The sequence below is a fragment of the Balaenoptera borealis genome, assembly GCF_965194805.1.
Source record: "Balaenoptera borealis genome assembly, chromosome: 14".
NCBI lineage: Eukaryota > Metazoa > Chordata > Mammalia > Artiodactyla > Balaenopteridae > Balaenoptera > Balaenoptera borealis.
Genome location: NC_138875.1, coordinates 15,908,961 through 15,936,123, shown reverse-complemented (window position 1 = coordinate 15,936,123; position 27,163 = coordinate 15,908,961). Strand labels below are relative to the sequence as shown.

General features: G+C 37.3%; 1 protein-coding gene across 4 annotated transcripts in view; it reads left to right on the top strand.

Moving 5' to 3' along the window:
- MALT1 (MALT1 paracaspase) overlaps nt 1-27,163 on the top strand; it is a 60,529-nt gene that overhangs the window by 28,468 nt on the left and 4,898 nt on the right. For 2 of the 4 annotated variants that reach the window (XM_082354987.1, XM_082354986.1), the window contains 9 exons: nt 2,057-2,083; nt 3,835-3,867; nt 9,152-9,355; nt 17,142-17,319; nt 18,472-18,546; nt 18,874-19,001; nt 23,149-23,298; nt 24,957-25,114; nt 26,244-26,369. In XM_082354987.1, coding sequence (XP_082211113.1) covers nt 2,057-2,083; nt 3,835-3,867; nt 9,152-9,355; nt 17,142-17,319; nt 18,472-18,546; nt 18,874-19,001; nt 23,149-23,298; nt 24,957-25,114; nt 26,244-26,369 — 1,079 coding nt within the window. The remainder of the gene's footprint in view (nt 1-2,056; nt 2,084-3,834; nt 3,868-9,151; nt 9,356-17,141; nt 17,320-18,471; nt 18,547-18,873; nt 19,002-23,148; nt 23,299-24,956; nt 25,115-26,243; nt 26,370-27,163) is intronic. The other 2 variants (XM_082354988.1, XM_082354989.1) reach the window with 2 other exon arrangements.

Sequence of the window (27,163 nt, the reverse complement as noted above, 5' to 3'; positions counted from 1 at the left end):
TTGTTTTGCAAAATTAAGTTTGTGGATAGCAAAGTATTTTTTCAATTTCTGCCTCTTTATTATAAACCCTTAGGCTCTACTTGAGCAAAGTAAAAAAATAATGTTAAATCTTATGTTTCCTGGTTTTCCTGTCCTTCATACTGCTATGGTGTCACTTTGAAATACTACAATTACTGTTTTCATCCCAATCATAGTTGCGGACAGGAATTCTCTAGCATAAAGCAGTTCTAATCCTGTGGTCTATGGGCCCTACATGAGGGAATCTATGTAAAGAAATCCTAACCAACCTCTTCTTCCTTCTCCTTTTTCACCTAATTGCATGATTTTTAAAACCTCCTAACATTGGAGACCTCTAAGAATAAACATAAACTAGCATTGCTGTTCAGCTTCTGGGTAATGCATGTATATTACCACCTTGCTGCTTCTTTACCTGCAAGATTCTTCCTATAATTTTTGCAGTGGCAAACACACTATTAAATAATAACTTTCAGATAAATCTGTTTCAAACACAGATGAAAACCCAACTATGAAACTGCTCCAAAAATTTCAGATGGAAAAGTTAGATCCAACTCTTCTTTCTAAAAAAGTCTGCAAAGTTGAAGCATTTTATAGTTGGTGGAGTGGCACATGTTAACAATGTCCCAATATACCATATCTTTTTTTACCTGTAGAACATGATGTGATCTTTTTTATGTGCTTTGTTAAAGATACTTGATCAGGAGAAGGGGTAGGGGATTGAATAGGTGGAGCTCAGGGGAATTTTTTAGGGCAGTGAAAATATTCTATATGGCAGCTGTAGTGGTAAATACATATATGCAGGTTTTAAATCATTTAGGAGGTCAGAGGAGGGGGATCCCAGGATGGAACACAGAATATGACAAAAGAATCTAAACCTATTGCAAGTGTATGAAGCAACCTCGCTGACTATGGGATGGAAGAACAGGTGCTAACCTAAGTACCTGGGAATGAGTGAACACAGAAGGCAGAAGAAATTGTACATAACCCTGTACTCTAGCTGATACCACTCTGTAGTTGATTTTATATCATAGAAGTTACTGCATAATATTTTATGAATAGTATAGCATTTATAATTTATTGTGAATGTTAATTTTTATCTTCACACAATTTGTAAAGGAAAAATAGATGGCTATAATGTCATAGGTATTTGCTTAGATGATTTTCCTTCTGTTAGCCAGGCTCTACAGGCTAACAATTCTGAAACCACTATACCTGCAAAAACACATTCCACCAGTGTAACCAGGAGAAAAACATCAGATGTATCCCGATTCACAGACATTCTACAAAATACCTCACCAGTAATCCTCAAAACTGTCAGGGTTATCAAAAACAAGGAAAGTCTCAGAAACTGTCACAACAAAGAGGAACCCAAGGAGACACAAGTAAATGTGATGTGGTGTCCCGAATGGGGTCCTGGAACAAAAAAGAACATTAATGGTTCATTAATTGTGACAAATAGGCCTTACTAACAACAGATGTTAAAAATAGGGAAACTAAAAAAAAAAAAAAAAAAAAAAAAAAAAAAAATAGGGAAACTAGGTATGGGTGTATGTAGAAACTCTGTAGTATCTTCACGATAGTTCTGTAAATCTTGAACTATTCTAAAATTAAAAGTTTATTCTCAAAAATATCATTGGAGGTTTTTAATTAGTTTCATGAAGTGTATAGTCGAGGCCATAGACAAACCTGTCTCTTGATTGTTTTTGTCCAATAATTGGGCAGAATATCTAAAACTTTGATCAAATTAAGAATGAGTCTATTTAGCTTTTTGTCATTTAATGAAAGTAGTAATAGCTCGGGAGTCCTAACTGATGTCCACAACAACATTCTCCTCTTCACAATTTGCATGACTTCTCCTTTATGGCATTTTAAAAGTTCTAACCTGATAAGACATTATAACACGATTCAACAGTGCAAAAATCAGCTTCTTTTGTCAGTCTTACTATCTGTGCTAAATTGGCAGATTATTTAAAGGTTATTTAAATCTATTTAAATTATTTAAAGATTATTTAATCTATTTTCTCTTATTTTATTTTAGATGAATTAAATAATCTCGGGCATCCCGGTGAGTAATACAAACATTAAAATGTTAGCTTTAGATATTTAGTTATTGAATGCAGTAACTTAAAGATACTGTAGATATTCTCTATCATTGTGAATAACTCTGTATCATAAAAAGGCAGTCAAATGGGGAAATGCACGCTCTTTCATTTGAAAGACAAGAAGCAGCCTTTGAAAGAGTGACAGGCGTAACATCTCTGAACTCACCAGACCCCCGGGTCCTTGTTCAAAGCTGCTCAGTCATTGAACACATCTGAACTAGTTGGGTGGGTGTCTGTAACTGAAGTAAAATGATTGTTGGTGCTATACAGACAAGTAGTTAGTCATTGACCATTAAGAGACTGACAGTGGGCAGGAGTATTTATCACTCTTTGGCCAGTTTTAATCAGAACAGATTTATGAACAAGTTAAGCTAAAGGGAAACCTTACCTGAGATGAAAGGCGTAGTAATAGGACTCCATAAAGACCGAGGACATGAGTCCAGGCTGTGGGCATTCTGAAAGGCACTGATGGAACCTGTGACTATATCTGAAAATAAAACCTCACAGGAGTACGATAAGAAGGTAGTTATATGTATCAGTTAATACATGTAGAGATCCCTCTTATTTCTTGACATGTTATTTCTCATAGTTTTAGCACCATAACTAGTTTGCTTAGTTTTGTGCCCATATTTTGTTAATAAACATCTGTTCTTGTGAGTGATGATTGGGCTGTGCTGGTTACACACAAGCCAGTGAGACAAACCACAATGCCACTGTTACCCGCATGTCATTCCTGCTGTGCCAGCCTCGAGCTCCGGGAAGCCCCCGTGAGACTTGCTTCAAGCACCCGAAACTAAGTGCTGTTGGAGAACCATCCTCGTCATGTAGCTAGTTGCTTCTCTTGATCTGGTTAGAAACCCCTTTTCCTAAATTGGTCTATTATTTCATGCCCTTCAATGAACATTATGAAAAGCTATTTCAGGAAACCTTTTGCAAACCAGCACCACTAAGCTTCTAAAATTTTCCTGACCTCCTTTTTCATTATATCATTACTCCTCAAGAATTAGAAACACCAAAAAATTTAGTTAAAAAGAATTTAATATATTTTTAGTGGACTCTCGTAGCATATCTATTATTAAAAATGCAAACACCCTGTCTATAGTAAGAGACACATGACTGACTGAACTCCATCTTTCCCTGCATCTCCTTCCTGCATGGTCCTTGAGAGTGGGAGGTATATCATTTTATGTAGAGTTGATGGCAAAGAGTGTGACCATGGAGTGAGATTTCCTAGCTTGAAAACATTGGGCAAGTGGCTCAGTCTTTCTCTGCCTCAGATTCCTTATTTGTATAATGGAGGTAATAATAGTACATGCCTCATAAGGTGAGGTTATTTAAATCAGTTATATTTACAGCACGTACAGCAGTCCCACGCCATCGTTCAGTAGATGTTAACTTCCTGCCGCTGCTCATTGCCACCACCAACCATTTTCAGATTGTAACTTCTACCTAACATGTTACAGGGTATCACCTCCAGCCGTGGTAACCAGTTACCAGAGACATTCTCCTGCCCGATTCCAACTCTTGTCCGTCTAGGTACATGTTTTTAATCAAGAACCTGAAAACCTTAAAAATCATAAATTAGCTGTTAGAAACCACATTCTTCCCTTCAGTGCTGCTGATGTGATTGTTCATTGTTTCCGTATCTCTCTAACCCCAAAGATGTATCATGGATAACAGCTCCTTATCTTTTTGCATTTTTATCTTTCTATAGATAATAAAGAGCAAACAGTTGACCAACCTTTGGGTGAGTAGAGCTTTAAAATGCTTAGTCAAAATATAATTGTAGCATGTAACTCTTTTATGGGGATCATGAAGGGATTTGAGACTTTTTAAATTGACAACTTTTATAAATATTTGAATAACGTCAAAACCAAATGTGTTATTTTGGATATTTATAAAAGAAATTATAGAATAGGAGACTTTAAAAGATTGTGAATTCAGTTTCAGGGACCAGATCAGCTTCTGTGGAGTGATTTCTGTGTTTGGCAATGTGCAAACAAATATACATACAAACAATAAGAAACATGTATAGGTCACATAAAAGTGAGTAATACTATATCTTGGTGGAGTTAGAGGTTAGGAAAGCGCCAGAGAGGCTGCAATAGCAGCTCTACATGTTGAAGGATGAATAGGAGAGGGGCCTTCCAGACAGAGGGAATGTGAAATCCTAAGTAAACTTTGTAGAGAAAGAAAACAGGGTGCCTGTTGTATTTGGGGAGTTGCAGGTAACAAACGATTCTCTAGAACATGAAGAGAAGGAGCCTAGAGAAGCAGGATGAGGCCAGGTCTTTTTGTAGTTGCCCCATTTCTCAGACAAGCCATTGGAAGGAAACTTGATAGAGGGGTGAAATTTGTCCCTCTGAAAGGCCAGTCTAGTATCGGTGTAGAAAATAAACTGGAGGGAGACATTGTTTAGGTTAGGAGAACAATTGAGACTGTTGCAATGGTCTAGATAAGAAATAATGAGAATCTAAACCAGGGTAGTACCAAGACAATGCAGAAGAAGACAGAACAAATTCAGAAGACCTTGAGGTGATGGAATCAGTAAGCTGTTTTCATCACCTCACTATAAGGTATAAAAAGTACAGAGGAATCACCATGCCTGCTCAGATTCTTGCTGGACCACTAGGCAGGTGGTAATACAGCCCACTGAGTTAGAGAATACAGAATCAAAAGCAAGATTCAAAGGATAGATGACCCTTATTTTGGGACCTAACCGGTTTGAGGTATTTGTTTCACGTCTAGGCGGAGATAACACAGCAGGCAATTGTGCACGTGGATCTGGAACTCTAAGGAGAGGCCAGGCTCGGAGATACAGTCATGAGCGTCGTCAGCATAGAGGTGGAGGCTGACACCGTGAAGGGCAGCATAACATGGGATCGCTCAGCCCGTGGAGAAAAGGGCACTGACTGGAGAAGGGGGGTGGCCCACACAGTGTTTAACAATTAGAATCAGTTGTCAGTGATCAGATAGCATATATAAATTCAGGTTTCTAGATTCTCCTGAAAATGGTAGATTTTGAGTGAGAGCTGTCAGTTGTGGTTAAATAGTGGCTGTCCCTGTAAAAGGGCATGTGCCCCTGTTTTCCTGTCATGTAATATTCTCAGTCTACTTCACTCTCTCCCTCTCTCTCCTCCCCTCCTTCCCCACATGGTCTCACCAGGTAGTTAAGTTTCTTTACATGGTGGCTGAATCCCCAAACCGGAAACTCTCCGGACTTAAGGTTGAGACCCAGAACTGGCAGAGGGTCACACTACATTATGCTCAGAGAGAACCACAGGGCAGCCCAGATTTGGAGCTGGGGGCAGGGGCCAGGGTGAGGGTGACCACACTGCTTAAAGACAAGGAAGCCATGGTTCCACAGGGGCTGTCTCTTACCACAGCTGGAAAGGCAGCCTGGATTAGAATATGACTGGTTTTGTCTAAGGAACTTGGACTTTATTTTGTAGGACATAGAAATTAAAAGACCTGATGCATGAAACCAACAAGGACTGTATATCACCCAGTCAAAGTTGATGTTAATACTCAATCGCTGATAGATGGCCAAAGGTTTTTTTATTTAAACACTTATGTAGCACTTAATATGTACCAGGTCCCTTTCCAGTTGCTTATGAATATTAACTCATTTTGGATGAGATGAGTAACACTATTAGAATAATTAGACATGAAATTAATGATGTAACTTGTACCAGTTTTTAAAGAATACATTTCATTAAACTTTGGAAGACGTCTCGGATCATGTAGTTAAAATCTCTTTCTGAAGTTGTTTTATTCTGTTGCTTAATCAACTGGTGTTTGTGTTTCCTTTTTCCAGTGAATGGTTTGTGTTCAAGAAGTTGTGGGTGGCTCTTACAGTAAATGTTTTTCTACAGAAAATTTCTTCCATTTATTTTATCACTTGAAAACCATCATAAGTCGCTTATATAGTTGCTATTTTGAAGTTTTCTTTGATTCCTCACTCTTATCTCCTCAACTTCAAATTTTACTGTTTCTTTCTCTGTCATAGCTCTAAAGTCTGACTTTTCCTTTCCCTTTCTACAACCAATTCCTGGAATGAGACTTGTCATCTCTCATTTCGACCACTGCAGTCTGCTTCTCTATTCTAAATCCACCCCAGTTCACCTATCGTTCAGGAACTGTTTTGCAAGTAGAGTGGGCAAGGTAAGTTCCCTACCCATCATCTTTATTACCATCAAACTCAAAATGCTCCCAGACAATTTAGGAACTAGCTGTTAAAAATTATCCTTGGGGAGAAGTTTTTGAAGAGTTATGGTCAATTATTGATACACACATTTTAAGCCCCATAGTTCTCAAATTGCTGAACCCTTGCATTCTTTTTTTTTTCCTTTTAATTAATTATTTTATTTATTTATTTATTTTTGGCTGTGTTGGGTCTTCGTTGCTGTACGCGGGCTTTTCTCTAGTTGCGGTGAGCAGGGGCTACTCTTCGTCGCGGTGTGCGGGCTTCTTATTGTCATGGCTTCTCTTGTTGCGGAGCACAGGCTCTAGGTGCGCAGGCTTCAGTAGTTGTGGCACGTGGGCTCAGCAGTTGTGTGGCTTGTGGGCTCTTGAGCTCAGGCTCAGTAGTTGTGGCACACGGGCTTAGTTGCTCCGCGGCATGTGAGATCTTCCCGGGCCAGGGCTCGAACCCGTGTCCCTTGTATTGGCAGGCGGATTCTTAACCACTGCGCCACCAGAGAAGCCCTGAACCCTTGAAATTCTATAAATGATACCAAGTGTTCCTTCCAAACAGATAACAAAACTAGTGAATAAAGAATCGATCTTAGCAGAAACAGCCTGTATGGTTAGTTTGACAACTGTTCCCCCCACCAAAAACCCCGGTGATGTTTTTCTATTACATACCTTATAATTGTTTTCTGCCAACAGAAAATTTAAATCTAATATATACCCTAAACTATCATGATATCCCCCCACGAAACCCACGATGCTTTGCATACACTTTACTGCTTGAATCACATTGGGAACCCCATGATTTGGACTGTAATGATGTCAGCCAACGACCACACATTCTCCACCTCCTCTCACTTAGGAGCAGATTGAACTGAGTCCATCAGTGTATTGAGATTGGCTCTGAACTTTGATAGGGTTGATGAGCTCAGAAAAAAATGCACTGAAATTTTTCTGTGGATTAGCCAGCTAAAGTGTTCCTATATAGTGGGTAAATTGGTGTAAGAGTACATTTCTAGTTTATTTAAGAAGAAACTTTAAAAAAAAAGGAAATACAAGTAATCATGTTTTATACTGCCTCCTAATTGAAATCCATCCTGAGTATTCTCAACTTTTTTTTATTGAGTTTTAAAACTAAAGGCAGTTTAGTAGAGGCTTTATGTCTCAATTTACTTATTTATTAAGTAATCTTGAAAATTGGCCTTTTCTTTGGAATAGAAGAAGAGATTATCATTTGTACAGGACTTGAAGTGACTTTTATTGAGTTAGAAATGTGGCTTAAGTATCATTTCATTTTTTTCAAAAATGTGTGTACTCATAAGAATAGGCAATTAGCAAGAAATCTCTGAAAATGTGAATGTAGAACAAAGATACCATGACAAGGGGAATTCCCTGGCCGTCCAGCGGTTAGGACTCGACGCTTTCACTGCCGAGGGCCCGGGTTCAATCCCTGGTTGCACAAGCCATGCAGCGAGGCCAAAGAAAAAAAAAAAAAGATACCATGACAGAAGTATTGAGGATTTTCACAAAGTGGGGTATTCTGCCACTTTGAGAGAGTCACATTCTTTTAGTTGGTGCTAGTTTTTCTCCAGACCTTGTTTAACCCTAGACTTACGTGCTCTGTGGAAAGAAGAAATTCCACCAAAGAGATTTTTGGTGACATTTAATCATCTTAACGATTTGAAGCATCTGAAATTAGATTACATATTGTAGCCATCAAGTCAGCAATGTGATTATTTGTGCCTGTTTCAATTGCATAGGAGTGGTATCCATATTAATTTATAAATAAGCTACTTAGCAGCACTTTGTGACAAAGGCTGGTCGCCAAGTCCTGGCCAGCGTCAGGCTGGGACTGCCACGTGCTCCTGTTACACCTTCTCTGCTGCTCTCTGGTGTCTCCATCATGGATTTAGACTGTAACGTGTTGCACACACCCCACTGCCAACCCTCGAGAAAAACATCATGACAGGTTCCTGTGGTCATGGCACAGTCTCAAGTCTTTAACCTTTAACCCCACCCGCGACTAGCAGAAGTACAATTCTGAAGACCTCTTATGCACTAAGCTATGCTCAGCCTTCCACAACTCTTCTGGACAAGCTATATACCAGATAAAGCCAGCTGGTACTTTTAAAGGCACAGGTGTGGATCTTTTTGCCCCTTACAAACAGAACAACTTTTTGTATGAGACCACATCTTTGAGCAAAGCCTCAGTTCACTAAGGTCACAGATTAAACTGCTAAGATATTCATACAAAAAGTCTTCATGCAGCCCTGAGGTAGCCGCATCTCACCCAAACAGGAAATTTTTTTTCAAGAAGCTAATGGGAGACAGTACATCAACTGCAAATTTAAAAATACAGTGTTTGTTAAACTCCTGCTTTTCCCTCCTCTTTGGTATTTCCCCTTACCTGCTCTGATGGGAAATCTTCCTGTCCCTCTTTTTGGTATTTCTTTTGTTTCTAGCCTGTTCCATTGTCAGCAAAACAGAACCTAATTTGATGGGAACCCAATTCCAAACATTCTTTGTTTAAATTTGCTCTAAAAGTCTATATTGAATATTCTTTCCTTCTGTTGTCAATCAGTAAAAGTATTACTTTAATATTAGTTACTATTATGCTTCATATACAGCTAATATCCTTTGCCTGGTTCTCAAAAGCATCGATTAATTTCAGGTGTTTGATTCATCAGCCTCTGTATTCCTCAGTAGAGTTTATTGGTCTGCTATGTAAAGTGAAGTTAAATAATGAAATCTTATTTGTAAAGCATTTTATTAGGTTTTATTTTAACTTTTATATCCTCCTTTAAATTTCTCCCCCTCTCCCCCATTTTTTTTTTAAATAGCAAAGGACAAGGTTGCTCTTTTGATAGGAAATATGAATTACTGGGAGCACCCCAAGCTTAAAGCTCCTTTGGTGGATGTATATGAATTGACCAACTTGTTAAGACAGCTAGATTTCAAAGTCGTTTCACTGCTGGATCTTACTGAATATGAGATGCGTAACGCCGTGGACGAATTTTTACTGCTTTTAGACAAAGGAGTCTATGGTAAGATATTTATCATCTTTGCTTTTATAATTATCCACTGTTTTTCTTGTATAAGTTAGGTTAAGAGTTAAAAAACAGAGAAAGGCATGGTAAATGGATTGTTGAAAAGTTTTATTCTTGTAATAAAAGATGGATTTTGATCTTCATTCCATAGTTCCATATGACTAATTAGCTTGATGTCTTTACTTCCATGTGTCAAAACAATGTTGTTCTTATTAGAATTCTTACCTATCTTACGTGATTTTGTTTTATTGACTACGAGAGCTACAGTATAGTAAAGTTCAATGACCAAATAGCAAATTGTATATTCATATATGTAAAATATTACTGTGTGTGTGTGTGTGTGTGTGTGTGTGTGTGCGTGTGTGTTTAGAGTACAAAATGCTGTAACTGAATGAACATTTCACGTTTGTTTCCTTTTTCTAACTATTGCATAGTATTTTCAGGTCTTTTAGTGGGAACTACAATAGAATTTAACAAGAAAATGTTGGTGAGTGAGACATATGAAAACAATCAGTAAACTAAACTTTTATGCAGATACAGTTAAAGATGGACCTCCACAAAAATTCTAACAGTAAATTTTTAATGGTTTTTCTCATTCTTTTAAATATGTTAAGAACACTACATATATGTCAGTGATTCTTTAAAGAGAGAATATGCTGTCAGTAGTAAGCAATTTCTTTGGTAATTTTGTTCTTTTAGTGGGCATAACCACAAGCGTGGAACGGCCAAATGTTGTGCTGTGAGCCATGTTTCTCAGAGTTATTCTCACCACGATGTTGTGTAATAACATTCAACTGCCAGGAAAGTGACATTTCCAGGCCTGTTGTCAGGATGCCACCGATAAACAAAGCGTCGATTTGGCTTCTGTATCTTTCCAATTATTTTACTTCAATAATTTCTAAATTTAGCCTTTTTACTTCTAATTAGATTCATATGATGAGGCAAGCTTGGTACAATTGCTAAAGGTTCTCAAAGTAGAATTTTTAATGGAAGAAAAAATTTTTTTCAAGATTTAACACATTACTGTATATGGGATGAGGGAAAGTCTTAAAATCGTACTAAATAAGTTTTAAATGAGTTTCTTCTTAAGTAATAAGGATTACAGTTGTTAGGCAAGTGAATCAACAAATTAAATCTCTCAGATTTGGGAATTCAACTATTATGCTGACGTTTTAATAACATAATCTTGTTTATGAGCATATAAAGTGATGAATCTGGGTGAATCCCTTCATTTTTCTTATGAAAATATGGTAGAACATACAATACTAATGTGCCTTTGTGGTAGTTGGTTTATATTTTTAGTCTCTAATAAGGTGGTTGGTTGATTATTTTTATATTACATAATTTATCTCCATTTTTAAGTGCATAGATGGCTTAAACAGGAAAAGGCTTCTAAAACTTCCCCAAAAGTAAGGAGGTAGAAGGAAAAAATATTTACCGATTTAGGTTTTGGGATTGGTGAAGTATTTTAAGAGTGAGGGAATTATATGAAGAATTATGTACTTGATTATTTATTCTCATTTCTTATTGACATTATCACCTTGGCTTTAAGTCCTTTGTTTGGCTTTTTAAATCAAAACTTGTAATTGCCCCTGCAAGCTTGAGAACCAGAAATATTTAAAGTTGTGGCAAGAAGAGTTCAGCTTATGCTGAAGCTTTGCCCCAGTATGAAAACCTCAACTTGGAATATGGAATAAATAGGTATATTAAAGCAAAATGGCAGCTTAAGAAAGCCAGAAAAGATGTTTAAATACTACTGATTCATGTCTTAACAGGGTGGCTGCATTATATTTTGAAGTATTGTGAATATCCCAAACATCAGACACATCTACTTTCAATGTAAGTGTGGTAGAGGCCTGAGGGCGTAGGCATTCCCCTGGACTGTGCCCTGTGTCCAGCTGACAGCCCCGGGGGCCCAGGAGTACTTTGGGGGTAGGGGAGGCCGAGGCAGAGTCATAGGAATTTCACATTAGATGTGGGAAACACAGGCATTCAAGTTTATGCCCTTTTGTATTATAGTGCCCTTGGGTTCGTGAGAGAAATAAAAATTAACAGAAAATAAGTAACTCAATTTTTAAACATATATAAACATTAAAAACACAATCTAAGAACAGGAATAACTGACTTAAATACTACATGTCCTTCATGTCCTTGAAGATAAATAAGGATAAAGATTTCAGTTGTATAGATAAACTAGGATGGAGAGTAACTACATATTTGGCTTGATGTCCACCCTACCTAACACCTTTTTACATTCATCACTTGCTGAGGCTGAGATGTGCTTTGACAGAAAACAAGATTAAAGGAGTCCCCTAGAGTCTGTCATACAGAGTGAAGTAAGTCAGAAAGAGAAAAACAAATACCATATGCTAACACGTATATCGGGAATCTAAAAAAAAAAAAAAAAAAAAAGAGAATGGTTCTGACAAACCTAGGGGCAGGACAGGAATAAAGATGCAGACGTAGAGAATGGACTTGAGGATACGGGGAGGGGGAAGGGTAAGCTGGGACGAAGTGAGAGAGTGGCATGGACATACATACACTACCAAATGTAAAATAGCTAGCTAGTGGGAAGCAGCCACATAGCACAGGGAGATCAGCTAGGTGCTTTGTGACCACCTAGAGGGGTGGGATAGGGAAGGTGGGAGGGAGGGAGATGCAAGAGGGAGGGGATATGGGGATATATGTATATGTATAGCTGATTCACTTTGTTATAAAGCAGAAACTAACACACCATTGTAAAGCAATTATACTCCAATAAAGATGTTTTAAAAAATAAATAAATAAAATACAATGCTAATGTCAAACCTGAAAAAAAAAAAAAAAGATTAAAGGAGTCTGGTCAGAATAAGGCCAAAGCCTCTTCACTCCAGAGGAATCATTCACGTCAGTGTAGCTCAGTGGTTAAGCAACGGACCTGAGAGTAACCAACCCCAGGCTCAGCGCTCTGGCTTTTCTGCTTCCTAGCTGTGTGACTATGAGCAAGTTATTTCACTTTTCTAAGCCAAAAAGGACTTATAAAATGGATAGACTAAATTAATGAAGTTGTTACAGAATAAGTAAGATAAAATAATCATCCCTGTGTCTGGCACACTAAAAGCGCTCAAAATACTGTAGCTATTGTTGTCACAATTTCCTGAATTCAGATTTTCCTTCCCCGATAGATGGGGGATTTGGACAACATTCCACTTCAGGCCTCAATAGAGAAACCCAGCTTTCATCTGTTATTATGTATTACAGTTCAGTCTAAGGTTTCATTTGAAAAAAAAGAAGGGGTTTTTAAAGTGATAGTGTGGTAAAGTGATGAAAACCAGCACACTAACATTTTATATTTTCTGAGAGTAAAGTTAACTAGAAAGCCAGCAGTAGATTATAAAGAGACAGTATAACAGCGCAGCAGTTACACTGGCTGGCATCCCACTTCCGAGTCTATCACTTATTAGTCAGTGTGAATGTGGGTGAGCTATTAATTAAACCTCCCGGTGTCTCAGCTTTTACATCTGTAAGAGGGGGATGATAACATTGGCTACCTTATTATGGGATATGTGTTGTGAGGATTATGAGATAATAAAAGTAAAGGGCTTTCTTCCAACAGTGCCTGGCGTGTAGAAAGAGCTATGTAGGTCGATGGCGGCAGCGGTGGTGGTCATGGTGGTGCACGTTCTAATCAGAGCCCTGTGCCAGGTGCACTGCAGCTCAACTCAAGTGGGAAAATCTTCCATTTAAACAATTATTTTCTCTCTAGACAAAAATAAATATCTGTGACAGACTATATTCTTAGAAATCATATTCCCAAGAAATAAAATTCCCAAAAGATCTAATTTATAAGATTGTATTTTTAACCACATTGAATTCTTTGACATTTTAAAAGAGATCTGTTTTGTCCTTCTATCCTTGAGTAACGAGGGTGGTTAATTAAACGTACAAGTAGTACTAGAGATGGAATTTTTAAAATACAGTGATTTGGTCTAGTTATTTAACATAAAAATGCTTAATCTCCAGTATAACTTCTATGTAGACTTTGATACAAAATTCTTATTACACTTTTCATGAATTATTCTGCAGTGGAGAAAAGGTATTTTGTTGTCAGTGCCTTAATATCCATGATTGCGGAGCTGGGCATACAGCTCTGAAACATTGGACCACACACTTAGCTTTTCCTGGATGATGGAGGCTAAACCTTCCCTTGAAGTTGCTTCTTCTCCAAGTCAAGTCTTGCTTGAGCCAGAATGTTTTAAGTGATACAATAGGAGCAATACCCATGCTTTCTGGTTGGCTGTCTCTTAATGGTATCAGTTGTAGAAATGGTACCATTTCTACTGAAAGTCAGACTCTTTCTAGAAAGGTCTCCAGATCTACCTCTGCCCTGACCAGTTTGCATTGTTAATTTAATGCAGTCAAGAAGTAATTACTGAGTTCCTGTTATGTCCCTAGCCCAGATAAGGAGTATGCTGGGTGTTGAGGGAGATACAGAAAATAAAGAACATGATCTATACTCCAAGAAAATTACGGGACTTCCCTGGTGGTCCAGTGGTTAAGACTCCGAGCTTCCACTGCGGGGGGGGCGTGGGTTTGATCCCTGGTGGGAGAACTGAGATCCCACATGCCACGTGGCCCGACCAAAAAAAGGAAAGAAAATTATAAGTCCCTTAATATAATGGGAGAGGGAGAAGACTGTAAATGGAATCCAAACACCTATCAGCTACATGATTTTAAACAAATAGTTTAATCTTTTAAAATGGGATTTCCTCACCTATTAAATAGGTCATTTAAAGATTGTTATATGGGTTTAAATCAGATCATGTATATGAAGTTGCTTTGAAAACCATGAAAATGCTACGCAAATATAAAATTCCTGTTTTTATTACGATTACTTTTATCAGAGAAACTATATCTACGTAGAACCGTAAAATGTCAATAAAGCAAATACTGGATATGACTTTAAGTGTCAAGAGTGCTGCTGTAGGATTTCCCAGCAGGGTGAGGCTGAAGTGTGTTAGAAAACTAGAGACCAGGTGATAAGTTGCCGAGGGTTCTGAACCTGAGATAAGCCTGGAGCCTTGGTGAAGATTTGGGTAGATGGAAAGGAGATCGTGACCTGAGCAGGGTCATGGAGGTTACAAATAAGCATGTCTTGCTCTGGAAGCAGGAAAGAGAGAGCAGAGTCAGATTTTGAATACCTGACAGAGTATAAATTTTACTCTTTTAAAGTATACAATTCAGTGGTTTTTAGTATATGCACAAAGTTGTGCAGTCACCTAATTCCAGAACATTTTCATCACCCCCCAAAATAACCCCATATCCATTAGCGGTCACACCTCAATCCTCCATACCCCAAACTCCTGGCAACAACAAATCAACTTTCTGTCTCTGGATTTGTTTATTGAGGACATTTCATATAAATGGAATCGCTCCATGTGCGTCCTTTTGTGTCTGGCTTCTTTCACTTAGCACAGTGTAGTTAAGGTTCTTCTGTGGTAGTGTTACTTTTATGGCTAATGAGTCATCCATTGTGTGGATATAGAACATTTTATTTGTCCATTCATCAGCAGATTGGCATTTAGGTGTTTTCCAGTTTTTGGATATTATGAATAGCGCTGCTATGAACATTCGTGTGCATATTCTGGTGTGGACACTTGTTTTCAGTTCTCCTGGATATTTCCCTTGGTGTGGAATTGCTGGGTCATATAATTCTGAGTTTTGTTTTTTTGACGAACTGCCTAACTCCAAAGTGCCTGCACTATTGTATATTCCTGCCGGAAATAAACGAGGTTTCCCATTCCTCTACATCCTTGTCAGCATTTGTTACTGCCTTTTTGATTATAGCCATGCTACTAAGTGTGAGATGGTATCTCATTGTTTTGTTTTGCATGGTTAATGATGTTGGGCATCTTTTCATGTGCTTATTTGCCATTTGTATATTGTCTTTGGAGAAATGTTTATTCAAATCCTTTGCCCGTTTTAAAATTGGATTGTCTTTTTATTGTTGAATTGAAGAGGTCTTTATATATTCTGGATACAAAGTGTCCTTATAGATACAGGATTCGTCCTTACAAATATATATGTCCTTATAGAAAGATAAGTATTTTCTCCCATTCTGTGGGTTGTCTTTTCACTTACTTGATCTTCACGGCTTAGTGAATTAAACCCACTCCCTTTGTCGTGATTTTCAAAATGCTATCTGTGCACTCTTACTTTCATTTCCAGCGATCATTTAATTCCTTGCCAGGCTAGTCTCCTTTCCATTAGCTGTCATTCCAGGCCCAAGCTTTGTTTCGGTGCATCCTGCCTGTAACGCACCTTGCTTTCTCTCTGCCTTTCCAGATCGTACCCTTTCTCTCAAGACCGTCCGTTATTGCTTCACCTTACACTGATATTCCTCTCTGCACTTTATTCATTTCATACAGGGTTGCCCTCCTCACATGATATATGGTATTTAATTAGATGCCGACTTTTCTTTAACTAATAACATGAGCATGCCTGAATGAATTGCAAGCCCCTCAGGGCCAGGAACTGTCTTCATTTCTTTTTCATTGTCCTCACTGCCTACATGATAATAATCAGGGCTCACTTGAGGTAGAATAAACCCACACTGAATATATGGGTGTGCCCATTTTGTCCTTTTTTACCCAAAGTGATACATATGAAAGACCCATTTTTCTCATTTAAATAGGAGTTCAAGAAAAGTAGGCAACCTGGATCCTGCCCTCTAGGGCCAAAGGAAGCAAGTTTTCTTGGCCGTTTAAAGCCACATTCTTGCTAGGGGTTAGGGCTGCAACTACAAAGAGTTAGGGAACAAAAAAAAAAGCTATCTAAATGCTTTTTACTGTTCACTAAGGAAGCACATACTGATATTTTTGTTGTTGCTGTTTTTGGTTTGGTTTTGTTTTTACAACCAAAACAAACTTCTCTTCAAGAAGATGTTTAGAGTTGTTTGGTACAGTTTTTATCGTATCATTTCTCAGTAAAAAGAAAATGACTCATCTTTTTTTTGGGGGGGGTGGTGGTTGGGGGGTGCCTCACTGCACAGCTTGCGGGATCTTATTTCCCCGATCTGAAGCCGCGCCCCCTGCAGTGGAAGCGCAGTCTTAACCACTGGACCACCAGGGAAGTCCCATGACTCATCTATTGAACACTAAAACTAACCCAAATTTTAGATCATTTAATTCAACAGACCATAGGTGGAATATTAATGATATTTATATCTCATAATGAAAATAAATAACAATCCATAAAATGAGCTTTCTCTGCTTAGAAAAAGCTACATTTATATTTTTATAACTCTTACTAATATTGTAAGGAAATGCTATGGAATTGCATATACTTGACACTGTAGTGGCTGTTCATCTGAGTTGTGTTTATTCCTTCATCCATTAAATACTATACTCCTGCTGTGTGCCAGGAATGCACAGATAAATGTAAGACTGCCCTGCCCTGAAGAAGTTTCTGGTTTCACAGAGGAGACAGATGAGTCAGCAAAGAAGTCCTTAGCCTTTTTGTGTATTTTAACATCATGAGATAAAACTGCATTCCATATGATACCATTGGTTACAAATGTATTACCTTTATGAATTAAAATACACTTCTGGATAGCATCTTGATGTTGGTTGAAAATTCAGTACTTAAATGAAAACTGTTGTCAAAATAATTTAATACAAATTCAGTTAACACTGAGTTGTGTTTATAGTTGCACATCTCTTAAATAAGCATGCATTAACGTCTTTTTTTTCTTAAAGAGCGCTACATGTTCAGAGTGCGATTTCTCTTTTTTCTTGCTTTTCAGGACTATTATATTATGCAGGACACGGTTATGAAAACTTCGGGAACAGCTTTATGGTCCCTGTTGATGCACCAAATCCATATAGGTCTGAAAATTGCCTGTGTGTACAAAATATACTGAAATTGATGCAAGAAAAAGAAACCGGACTCAATGTTTTCCTGTTGGACATGTGCAGGAAAAGGTAAACTGTCCATTCTTTATATACTGAAGCTTGTTAGTCAGTTAAATATCAACCTTGACAAGTTAAATCTAAAGGCAAACCTGTGCATGGTAGGAATCACTTAAGTTTGTGACTTTTAGGTTATAGACTGAAACTGATGAAGAAGAAAACTAGAGGAAAATATATTTTCTGTGTGTGTTTTACTTTTTCCTGTCTGCTCTAGAACAAAAGTGAAGAACAAAAGGGCATGGGTATTTTCTCATAATAGAAAAGATACAGGGACTTCCCTGGTGGCGCAGTGGTTAAGAATCCGCCTGCCAGTGCAGGGGACACGGGTTCCAGCCCAGGTCCGGGAAGATCCCACATGCCACGGAGCAACTAAGCCCGTGCACCACAACTACTGAGCCTGCGCTCTAGAGCCCGTGAGCCACAACTACTGAGCCTGTGTGCCATAACTACTGAAGCTCGCGGGCCTAGAGCCCGTGCTGCGCAACAAGAGAAGCCACCGCAATGAGAAATCCGCGCACCACAACGAAGAGTAGCTCCCGCTCGCCACCAACTAGAGAAAGCCCGAGTGCAGCAACGAAGACCCAACGCAGCCAAAAATAAATAACATAAATAAAAATTAAAATTAAAAAAAAAAAGAAAGAAAACATACAGCTCTTCAGCCTCCCTTTAGAACGTTTCTAACAATCCCTGCAGCTGTTCCTCCAGGAATTAGCAGAGACACCATGCATGGAGTGAGGGCCTCTACCTCTAGTTAGTCGTGGTATTGCAGACAGAGAAAGTTTAACTGAAGCAGATGTTTGAAGATTTGGATCCCATTTGTCTGCCATTGTGTTACTAAGGAGTGGAGCCAATGATGATTCTACTCAGATTTAGTGTTTTGCTTGCTCAGCTTTTACCAATCAAAATCCAATGCCCGAATTCAAACGTAACTCCAGTTTTAAAGCTAACAAGAAAAAAGGTGTGAGGCTCTGCCGTCTCAGTAGTTTAGGAGCCCTGGATTACCTTTGGTAAATATGTAGCTAATAAGATAAAAGAATTTGAACCTATAATTTTAAGTTGTGGGTAATAGGATAGTATCATGTTTATTATTTATGTTCTTTTAAGAATGCTGTTTTAACTTTTCATATTTGTATCTGTCCTTCTCCTCTCCTGCCTTTTAAATAGAAATGACTACGATGATACCATCCCAATCTTGGATGCACTAAAAGTCACTGCCAATATTGTGTTTGGATATGCCACGTAAGAAACTTTTATGTTTATGTTGAGGATTCCTTCATTCTTTGATGACTTCTTTTTGATTGTAGACTAGAAGCCTAGAAATATCCACAGCCATCTAGGCATAAATTTGCCTCGATATTCTTGACAGAAATTTTTAAATAACTGACTTCAACACTTCATAGCTTGGCATCTTCTTTTTACTAAGCACCAAAGCATTTAGTTCTTGCTTAAAGATGAACTCTTTAACTGGGATGCCACGTGAGAGGCAGGGGAGTGCTTGAGGCTCATCAGTTTTTGCAGAAGCCTCATGCGGCAAGTGTTTGCTGCTTTAAAAATGTCTTTTTTCAGGTGTCAAGGAGCAGAAGCCTTTGAAATACAGCATTCTGGGTTGGCAAATGGAATCTTCATGAAATTTTTAAAAGATAGATTATTAGAAGAAAAGAAAATAACTGTGTTACTGGATGAAGTTGCAGAAGGTAAAATAAAAACTAAAGAGAAAGCTACCCAGGGTTCTCTGTTGGGTCATTATTTTATTCCTGTTGTTACTGTGCGGATTTGGAATTAGTATTTATCTCATAAGACAATTTTTTTTATACAATGTCCACAATATAATGTTTTTTATAGAATGTTCACAGCTACATGCATCTGTGCAGTATTACTTGAACTACAAGTCTGACCCCAGACATGGTTGTGAAATAAATGAAGTTTAATCCTCAGAGCTCTTTACCTTGTTTCTATGCTTAGTGCCTGATGCTGCCCAGGCTGCTTATTTGCAAAAAAAAAAAAAAAAAAAAAAAAAAATTGTCTAATGAGCATCCTCTTTCAGGATCAGACAGATAAACTTTACAGAAATGCTGAGACCCTATGGGGAAAAGCTGGGTTCTTTTTTTTTTTTTTTTTTTTTTTTCTTGATGAACTTAGTAGTTTTAAAATTCTGCTTTAAGGACAGGATCCTAGAGGTCTAACACCGTGTCTTCCATTCCCTTCTGTTGCTTCCTTCCCTGCCTGGCATAATGCTGTGCTCGTGTCAGGTGCTGAACAAGCACATGTGACAGCCGTAGATTGACATGTGTTTTTTGAAATGCCATTTTACAAGTCATATCAGAAAGAAGGCAGTTCTTTTGCAAACTGGCTCACTAGCAAATGGAGTTTCATGGATGTTCCAAAGATGGCAGCTTGAGTGTATGGTATCTGAGTGTTTCACGACCTGCTGTTAATCACATTCGTTTATTTTCATGTTTTTGTCGGTGTAGATCCCTTAGCTGGATCACTTAACTACTTTCCCCTTTAATGTAGACAGTCAGAGCTTTGGCCCTCCTTCTTCAACCAAAGAAGTTCTGCTTTTATCTGTTTTACATATTATGTGGGCTTCTATTTAAGTTCTCATTTGAAGACAAAGTTCTGGTGCTTAAAAAAAAAAAAGCCTTTGGAGTATGTCAGTTATTTTCAAAGTGAGATCTGTGAAGGTGCTTCAGAGACTCTAAAATGTTTTATTCTAATTTTAGTCTTTAAGATATATTAACTATCTTAAAACTTGGTAAAAAGCACCAGTTCACCCACATATGATATATACTTTGTTGTTATGGCAATGAATGGCATCCCAGTATGTGCTATGAGTTTATATTTGAACTTCTGGATTATATCTTTATTTTATTATATATTTGAACTTTGGATCTTCTGGATAACTTAAAAATATTCAGAAAAAAAGTAAGTATTCAAAGATCATAGACCAAATAGCTAAGGCAGAAAAACTACCTTTCCAGTTTCAATTGTGTACCAGTGCAACAAAATATGAAATAAGCTGATTGCTGTTACAAGGCTCTAGTTGTCAATCTGTGACGCCAGATTTTGATTTTTGTACTCCAGACATAATTATTGTTAAGTTGCTTGAAATTGCAAAATAAATTCTTTCCTATCTAGTTTTGGCAGTATGGCATTTAAGGGACCCAAAAACCATCTTACTATATAAAACTCCAAGACCTGCTAGAAAAAATTATTTAATTAGTATTTAATTTTTAATGATGTAAGTCCCTTAGAACATACTTCTGACAGTTTTTATTGTGAAATTAGTTGTTCAACATGAATCTCAGACCTTGACAGTAATCTACATCCAACTATATGTTCCCTCTCTCTCTTTCCTTGCCCCCCCTTACATGGTAACCATCATTCTAAATCTTGTTTATCATTCCCTTGATTTGCTTCTTACATAGTTTTAACTGAGTTTATATTATGTCTGCAAGAAGTATGTATATTTTAATTTTAGTTGTTTTTAACTTTATCAAAAGATATTATGCTGTGTATTTGGGACTTGAAGTTTTTCAATTAATGTTATATTGCTAAAGAGTAATCCATATTGTTGCATGATTGTGGTTCATTCATTTTGACTGTATTATAATAGTCTACTGTACAAACATACTAGTTTTTTCAGCTGCTCTCCTGTTGAGCATTTGAGTTACATCCCAGTTTTTGCTATCATGAACAGTACCGTTGTAACAATCTCTTATATGTCTCCTGGAGTATGTGTGCAAGAGTTTCTTTGGGGTATAAATCTAGTATTTGGAATTACTGGATCGTGGGGTATGTCAGTATTCAATTTTAAGAAATAATGCCAAACCGTTTTGCAAAGTGGTTGCACCAATATACACTTACCCTGTTCCCCATAATGTACAAGAGGTAGTATAAATCCGCACTCTCTTCATCACTTCATATGTCAGACTTTTATTTTTGCCAATCAGATGTGTTAAATACTATCTCATTGTGGTTTTGATTTGGGTTTCCCTGATTGTTAGTGATATTGAACATGTTTTCAATGGCAATATGTATGTCCTCTTATGTGAAAATCTGCTCGTGTCCTTGGTCCATTTTTCTATTGTGGTGTTTTTGCTTTTCTTACTGATTTAGAGGAATTCTGATATGTTCTTGATGTCGCACTAGCTAGGACCTCTGAGACATTCTTGAATAAAAGTAGTAGTGGTAGACATTCTTGCCTCATTTCTGATTTTAAAGGGAATGCTTCTAATATTTTCTCATTTAGAATCAATGAATTTAAATCCAACGTGATAATCTTTTTCCTTCAACTAGAAAATTTAGTTCAACTACATTTACCGTAGGCTTTTCGTATCTGTTTTAACCATTTAATTTTTTATTTGGCTCATTCTTCCTTTTTCATCTTTTAAAAAATTGATTTCTATATCTTCTCTCCTACAATATAATTTTATATATGCTCACGACCCTTAGGCTCCCCCCCAACCCCCAATATGTTGATATAACTTAGTTCTCAATTGTTTGATATATTCCTCCCTCCCATTCTGTGTGTGTGTGTGTGTTTATATAATAATCATATATATAAAATCACACTCTGTCTTTCTCTCTCTGACCTTACTATTGGTGAAAGACAAACATTTGGAATCTCTTTGTGAGCAAAAGGGATAAAGTCTTAGAGTTTTATGTCTGTTTTTCCCAGATAAGTAACTACTTTTCCAAGACAGATATTAATTTATTTTTATTAATATATACAGAAATGGGATAAATTTATTGTAATGTATTCATACAAAAGAATATCTGGTTTTATAAATTTAAATTGAGATTTGTTAATATTCATAAGTCTCTAAATCATATTGAATGAAAATAGTATTATAAAAATATGTGTATAACATTTTTGTTAAGTACAAAATCTAAAACGTGGGCACATACTATTTACCAGTATCTACATGAGTGAAAATTAAAATATGCATAAGAATATATACAGAGTACTTTGGTTACTTTGAGTTGGGGGAGGACCGTGATGGTGCTTTAACGTATTGGTAGTTTTAACACATTATTTCCTTTTTTGCTTGCTCATAACTGTGTCATCATTTGTTTATTATGAGAATGTATTTGTTTATCATGTTGAGAATGTATTTCTCAACAGAGTATAGACATAAAATTATGACTGCCCATACAGTAAAGAAATATACTTTTAGCTCTTTGTAAATTTCAAGGCTTAAAATATTGGGGATTCATTAATAGAATTATAGAAGATAAAAGCTAGAAAGGGGCCTTTAGAAGTGAGCTGGTCCAGTATTTTATTTTTTTAATTTATTTATTTTATTAATTTTTATTTTTGGCTGTGTTGGGTCTTCATTGCTGCACACAGGCTTTCTCTAGTTGCGGTGAGCGGGGGCCACTCTTTGGTGCAGTGCGCAGGCTTCTCATTGAGGTGGCTTCTCTTGTTGTGGAGCACGAGCTCTAGGCATGCGGGCTTCAGTAGTTGCAGCATGCGGGCTCAGTAGTTGTGGCTCACGGGCTCTAGAGCACAGGCTCAGTAGTTGTGGCGCACGGGCTTAGTTGCTCCGTGGCATGTGGGATCTTCCCAGACCAGGGCTCGAACCTGTGTCCCCTGCATTGGCAGGCGGATTCCTAACCACTGTGCCACCAGGGAAGCCCCCTGGTCCAGTATTTTTACCTGTTTGCTCACTGCTATATCCCTAGCACCTGGAACCATGCCTGGCACATAGTAGGTGCTTGGTAAATATCTGTTGAGTGAATAAGTGATATTGAGGCTATAGCGTGATTTGTAGGAGAGTTCTTGGTCTAAATGAAAGGATGTGGTCTTAAAACTAATATTCACTTCTTATCTTTTAGATATGGGTAAATGTCATCTTACCAAAGGCAAACAGGCGCTAGAGATTCGAAGTAGCTTATCTGAAAAGAGAGCACTTACTGACCCAATACAGGGAACAGCACATTCTGCAGAATCTCTGGTGCGGAATCTCCAGTGGGCCAAGGCACATGGTACAGTAAAGTCTATTTTCTATGAGCTATTTCTATAATATGTTTATATAAAATCATAAAGTGTTTTACCTTCTGAATATACAGCTTTCCTCCGAATTTTGTAGGGAAAATATTTTAGCCTAGTGAGTAAACCCAAGACTAAGCAAAGGTTTCAGTTATAGATATTACATTGATTTATTTGATGTTGGAAATATTAAATTAACCCATTATTTCACCTTTGGTAAAATTAAAATGATCATTCGTAAATTCTATCTTTAAAACTATTTTCAATTTGTCTACTATACAATCCCTTAGATTCTCCTATATTGTGAGATGTTGAAGTGTGCCACTTCAAAAATCAGACAGGTCCCTACTTGATAAATATGTTATCTGTAAAATGGGGACAAGAAGTAGTGCTTACTTGATAGGGTTGTTGATATTGAATGAAATCACATGTAAGGACACAAACATGATGGTCAACAAATACTGAATGCTTATATTACTGAGCATAACTGAGCATTGTCTCCTTGACATTTGAATCCGTGGGTTGGTGAGCAAGAGAAAGAAGGTGAGGCAGAAATCATCTGCAACTTAATCACCTCTGGTAATTCTATGTGATTTAGTGAAAAAATAAGTTTAAATTATTGGCCGAAATAATGGTTGGTTGAATCTTCTATGAATCCCAAATATCTATGCTGTGGATACATTATTAAGTGATAACTGAAAATTAATTGTATTTGTTGAACTCCTATATAATGTCTTTCTTTTTGTAACAGTTTGTTCTCTAAGATATATTTTTGGTAAATTAACACATTGAAGCACATTAAAATGCAAAATGCCATAAATATATTGTCTTGGCATTCCAGATAATTGGATAAGTAGTTAAAATTCTTTTTCTTTAAAAAAGCTCTAAAACAACAACAAAAATCACAGTTAAGAACAACCGTAAACAAAACCTAACATAAAATGAAATTAAAAGGTCAGATAGGGACTTCCTTGGTGGCGCAGTGGTTAAGAATCCGCCTGCCAATGCAGGGGACACGGGTTCGAGCCCTGGTCCGGGAAGATCCCACATGCCGCGGAGCAACTAAGCCCATGCGCCACAACTACTGAGGCCCGCACGCCTAGAGCCCGTGCTCCGCAACAAGAGAAGCCACCACAATGAGAAGCCCGCGCACCGCAATGAAGAGTAGCCCCCACTTGCTGCAACTAGAGAAAGCCCGTGCGCAGCAACGAAGACCCAACACAGCCAAAAATAAATAAGTAAATTCATAAAAAAAATGTAGAATTGTTAAAGATAAAGCATAATGTCACTGAGTAGTTTATTTAAAACTATTTTCATGAAGAATAAGGAAACAGTGAAAATATATCTACAATTGTATGTATACTTTTGATTACCACTATAAAAATTATGTATGCAGAGGGACAAGAGCTGTAAGAAAATAGAAAACAAAAGATACTTGCTTGACCAGTAGAATATTGCACTCTTTTTTTTTTAAGTGTGTGTGTGTGTGTGTGTGTGTGTGTGTGTGTGTGTCTTTAAACCATGTTAGTTATATAACATTTTTAAGCAGCAGAAATAGCTCTAATTGTATTTTGCCTCAAAGAATATTTGTTTGCCACTTAACATCAGAAAACTTACGAAGCATTCTTTAAATATTTATAAATTGTTTTTTCAGAACTTCCAGAAAGTATGTGTCTTAAATTTCAATGTGGTGTTCAGATTCAATTAGGATTTGCAGCTGAGTTTTCCAACGTCATGATAATCTATACAAGTATAGTCCACAAACCACCTGATATATTAATGTGCGATGCCTATGTTACCGATTTTCCACTTGTAAGTCTTTTTCTTCTATTTAAAATATAATGATATATCCTCACTTACTAATAACTAAGTTTTTGAAAACTTAAAAGTTGATAAATGTAAAGGAAATGTATACATATTTATTACACTTATAATAATATCTGCATTTCAGTAATGATAGTCATAATATTTAAAAACTGATTGCCAAAATACCTTAAATATGTTAAGTTTGGAAATGTCTGAAGTTCACCCAGGAAAGAAGGCTTTAATTTCCCTTACCCTAAATAGGATATCAAATATGAAGGAATAAAATGTGCTATACATATGTCCAGAATAACTTCCTTTTAAAAACGTTTCCAAAAACGTTTCCAAAAAAGTTACTACAACAGTGTAAGTCGTATTTGTCAAGCTATAGTAGTATATTGGAAGAATAGAAACCTAGTTCTTTCCAAAACATTTATTTCGTATTGGCCTAAGGAAGCCACTAAACAATATCCCTCTTTCCTACATAGTTGTAGTAAATTGAGACATAAGCACGGAGTAAGGCAAACAATCCAAAACATCTCCTTTGCTTCTGATAAAGCCTTCATGGAGGACATTTGCTCAGTGTGACCCCCAGAATTAGACAGGTCTGTGCACCAGTCCCGGCAGCTCTGGACCAGGATTGGCCCCCAGGCACTGGGCAGGCGGAGCCTGAGGGCTGCTCTCTATAGAGTCACAGAGTAGATCTGCTCTCAACAGCCGTTGCCTCTAAAAGAAAAAAGGGAAAAACTGCCTTTGGCATGTCTACTTATTCCTGTTAAACATACAAATCACATAAATTCCCCTGCACCTTCCCAAAAGTGATGAATAATGAAGGAAAGAATCCAGGAATCAAACACTAATGGGGCTCAAACTTAAAAGGAAACTTGAGGACACTTAGAAGTGTTTGTAGGAATAGTTTGAAAGTAACTGTCCTTTCAGAGCTAACTTCTTAAGTGTATGAGTGAGGAATTTAGAATTGACTCTAGAATGTTATTTTCATTGTATCTCTAGCCCTGGGTAAGGGATTACCTACTCTGACCACAGTTCATCAGAGAGCAGTACCTGTTAAGATGTTTTATGGTCAAATGATGTTGTGACTTCCATTGATTTCATTAATAACGTTTGCTGATTTTCACAGGACCTAGATATTGATCCAAAAGATGCAAATAAAGGGACGCCCGAAGAAACTGGCAGCTATTTAGTATCAAAGGATCTTCCCAAGCATTGCCTCTATACTAGACTCAGCTCACTGCAAAAATTAAAGGTTATTACTTTTCCTGTCTATAACTACTAAGGGAAAACTTTATGAAAGTGAAAATGCATTTTTGCCTGTGAACCTTGAATTGGTCCATAAATGTGCTGCTGCTTTGCGTATTAAGTTGAAGTAGAGCGAACGGCTGGCCGTGCAGCAAGTCTCAGTGACCTTTTGCATGTTGTATTCTGTCCCTGATAATGGCCTGAGGATTTGTGTGTGAGAATGCAAATAATTACCCTCCATGGTGTTAAAAAGTTAGAGACAAAAAGCATAGTCTACTTGTAAATATCTTAGCATTTTCAGTTAAGCATTTCCTATTTCTGACTTTCTACAAAACGTAACAAATTAGAATTGGAATTTATTTTGATCTTTTTTCATTTTTCGTTGACCTTAAATCAGAAACTACATGGTACATGGTCTATAGGGTTGAGCTTTCTAATAGAACCAAATTCTTGCCAAACTGAGTTTTTATTTATAGCCAAAACTTGGAGAATGAAGTGAGCACTGTTGACAGTCATGCGAGGACAGTCATAAACCTGCTGTCGCCCCGTTCATGGCTAATCTACTTACACTCTCCTTGTATCTTTGAACTTCTGTCCGTTATCTGATTCAATTATGCTTCTCCACCTATGATTGTGATTATTCCGTAGTATTTTTTTTTTTATTCCGTAGTATTTTTAAAACAGCTAAACAAAATTTTGACCTAGATGTAAAGCCAGTTATTGTTTCATTAAAAGATCATTCCCCATCTCCAGTAATAGGGAAAGATAGTTTCCCAAGCCCCACTGCTTGGAAAATACCTT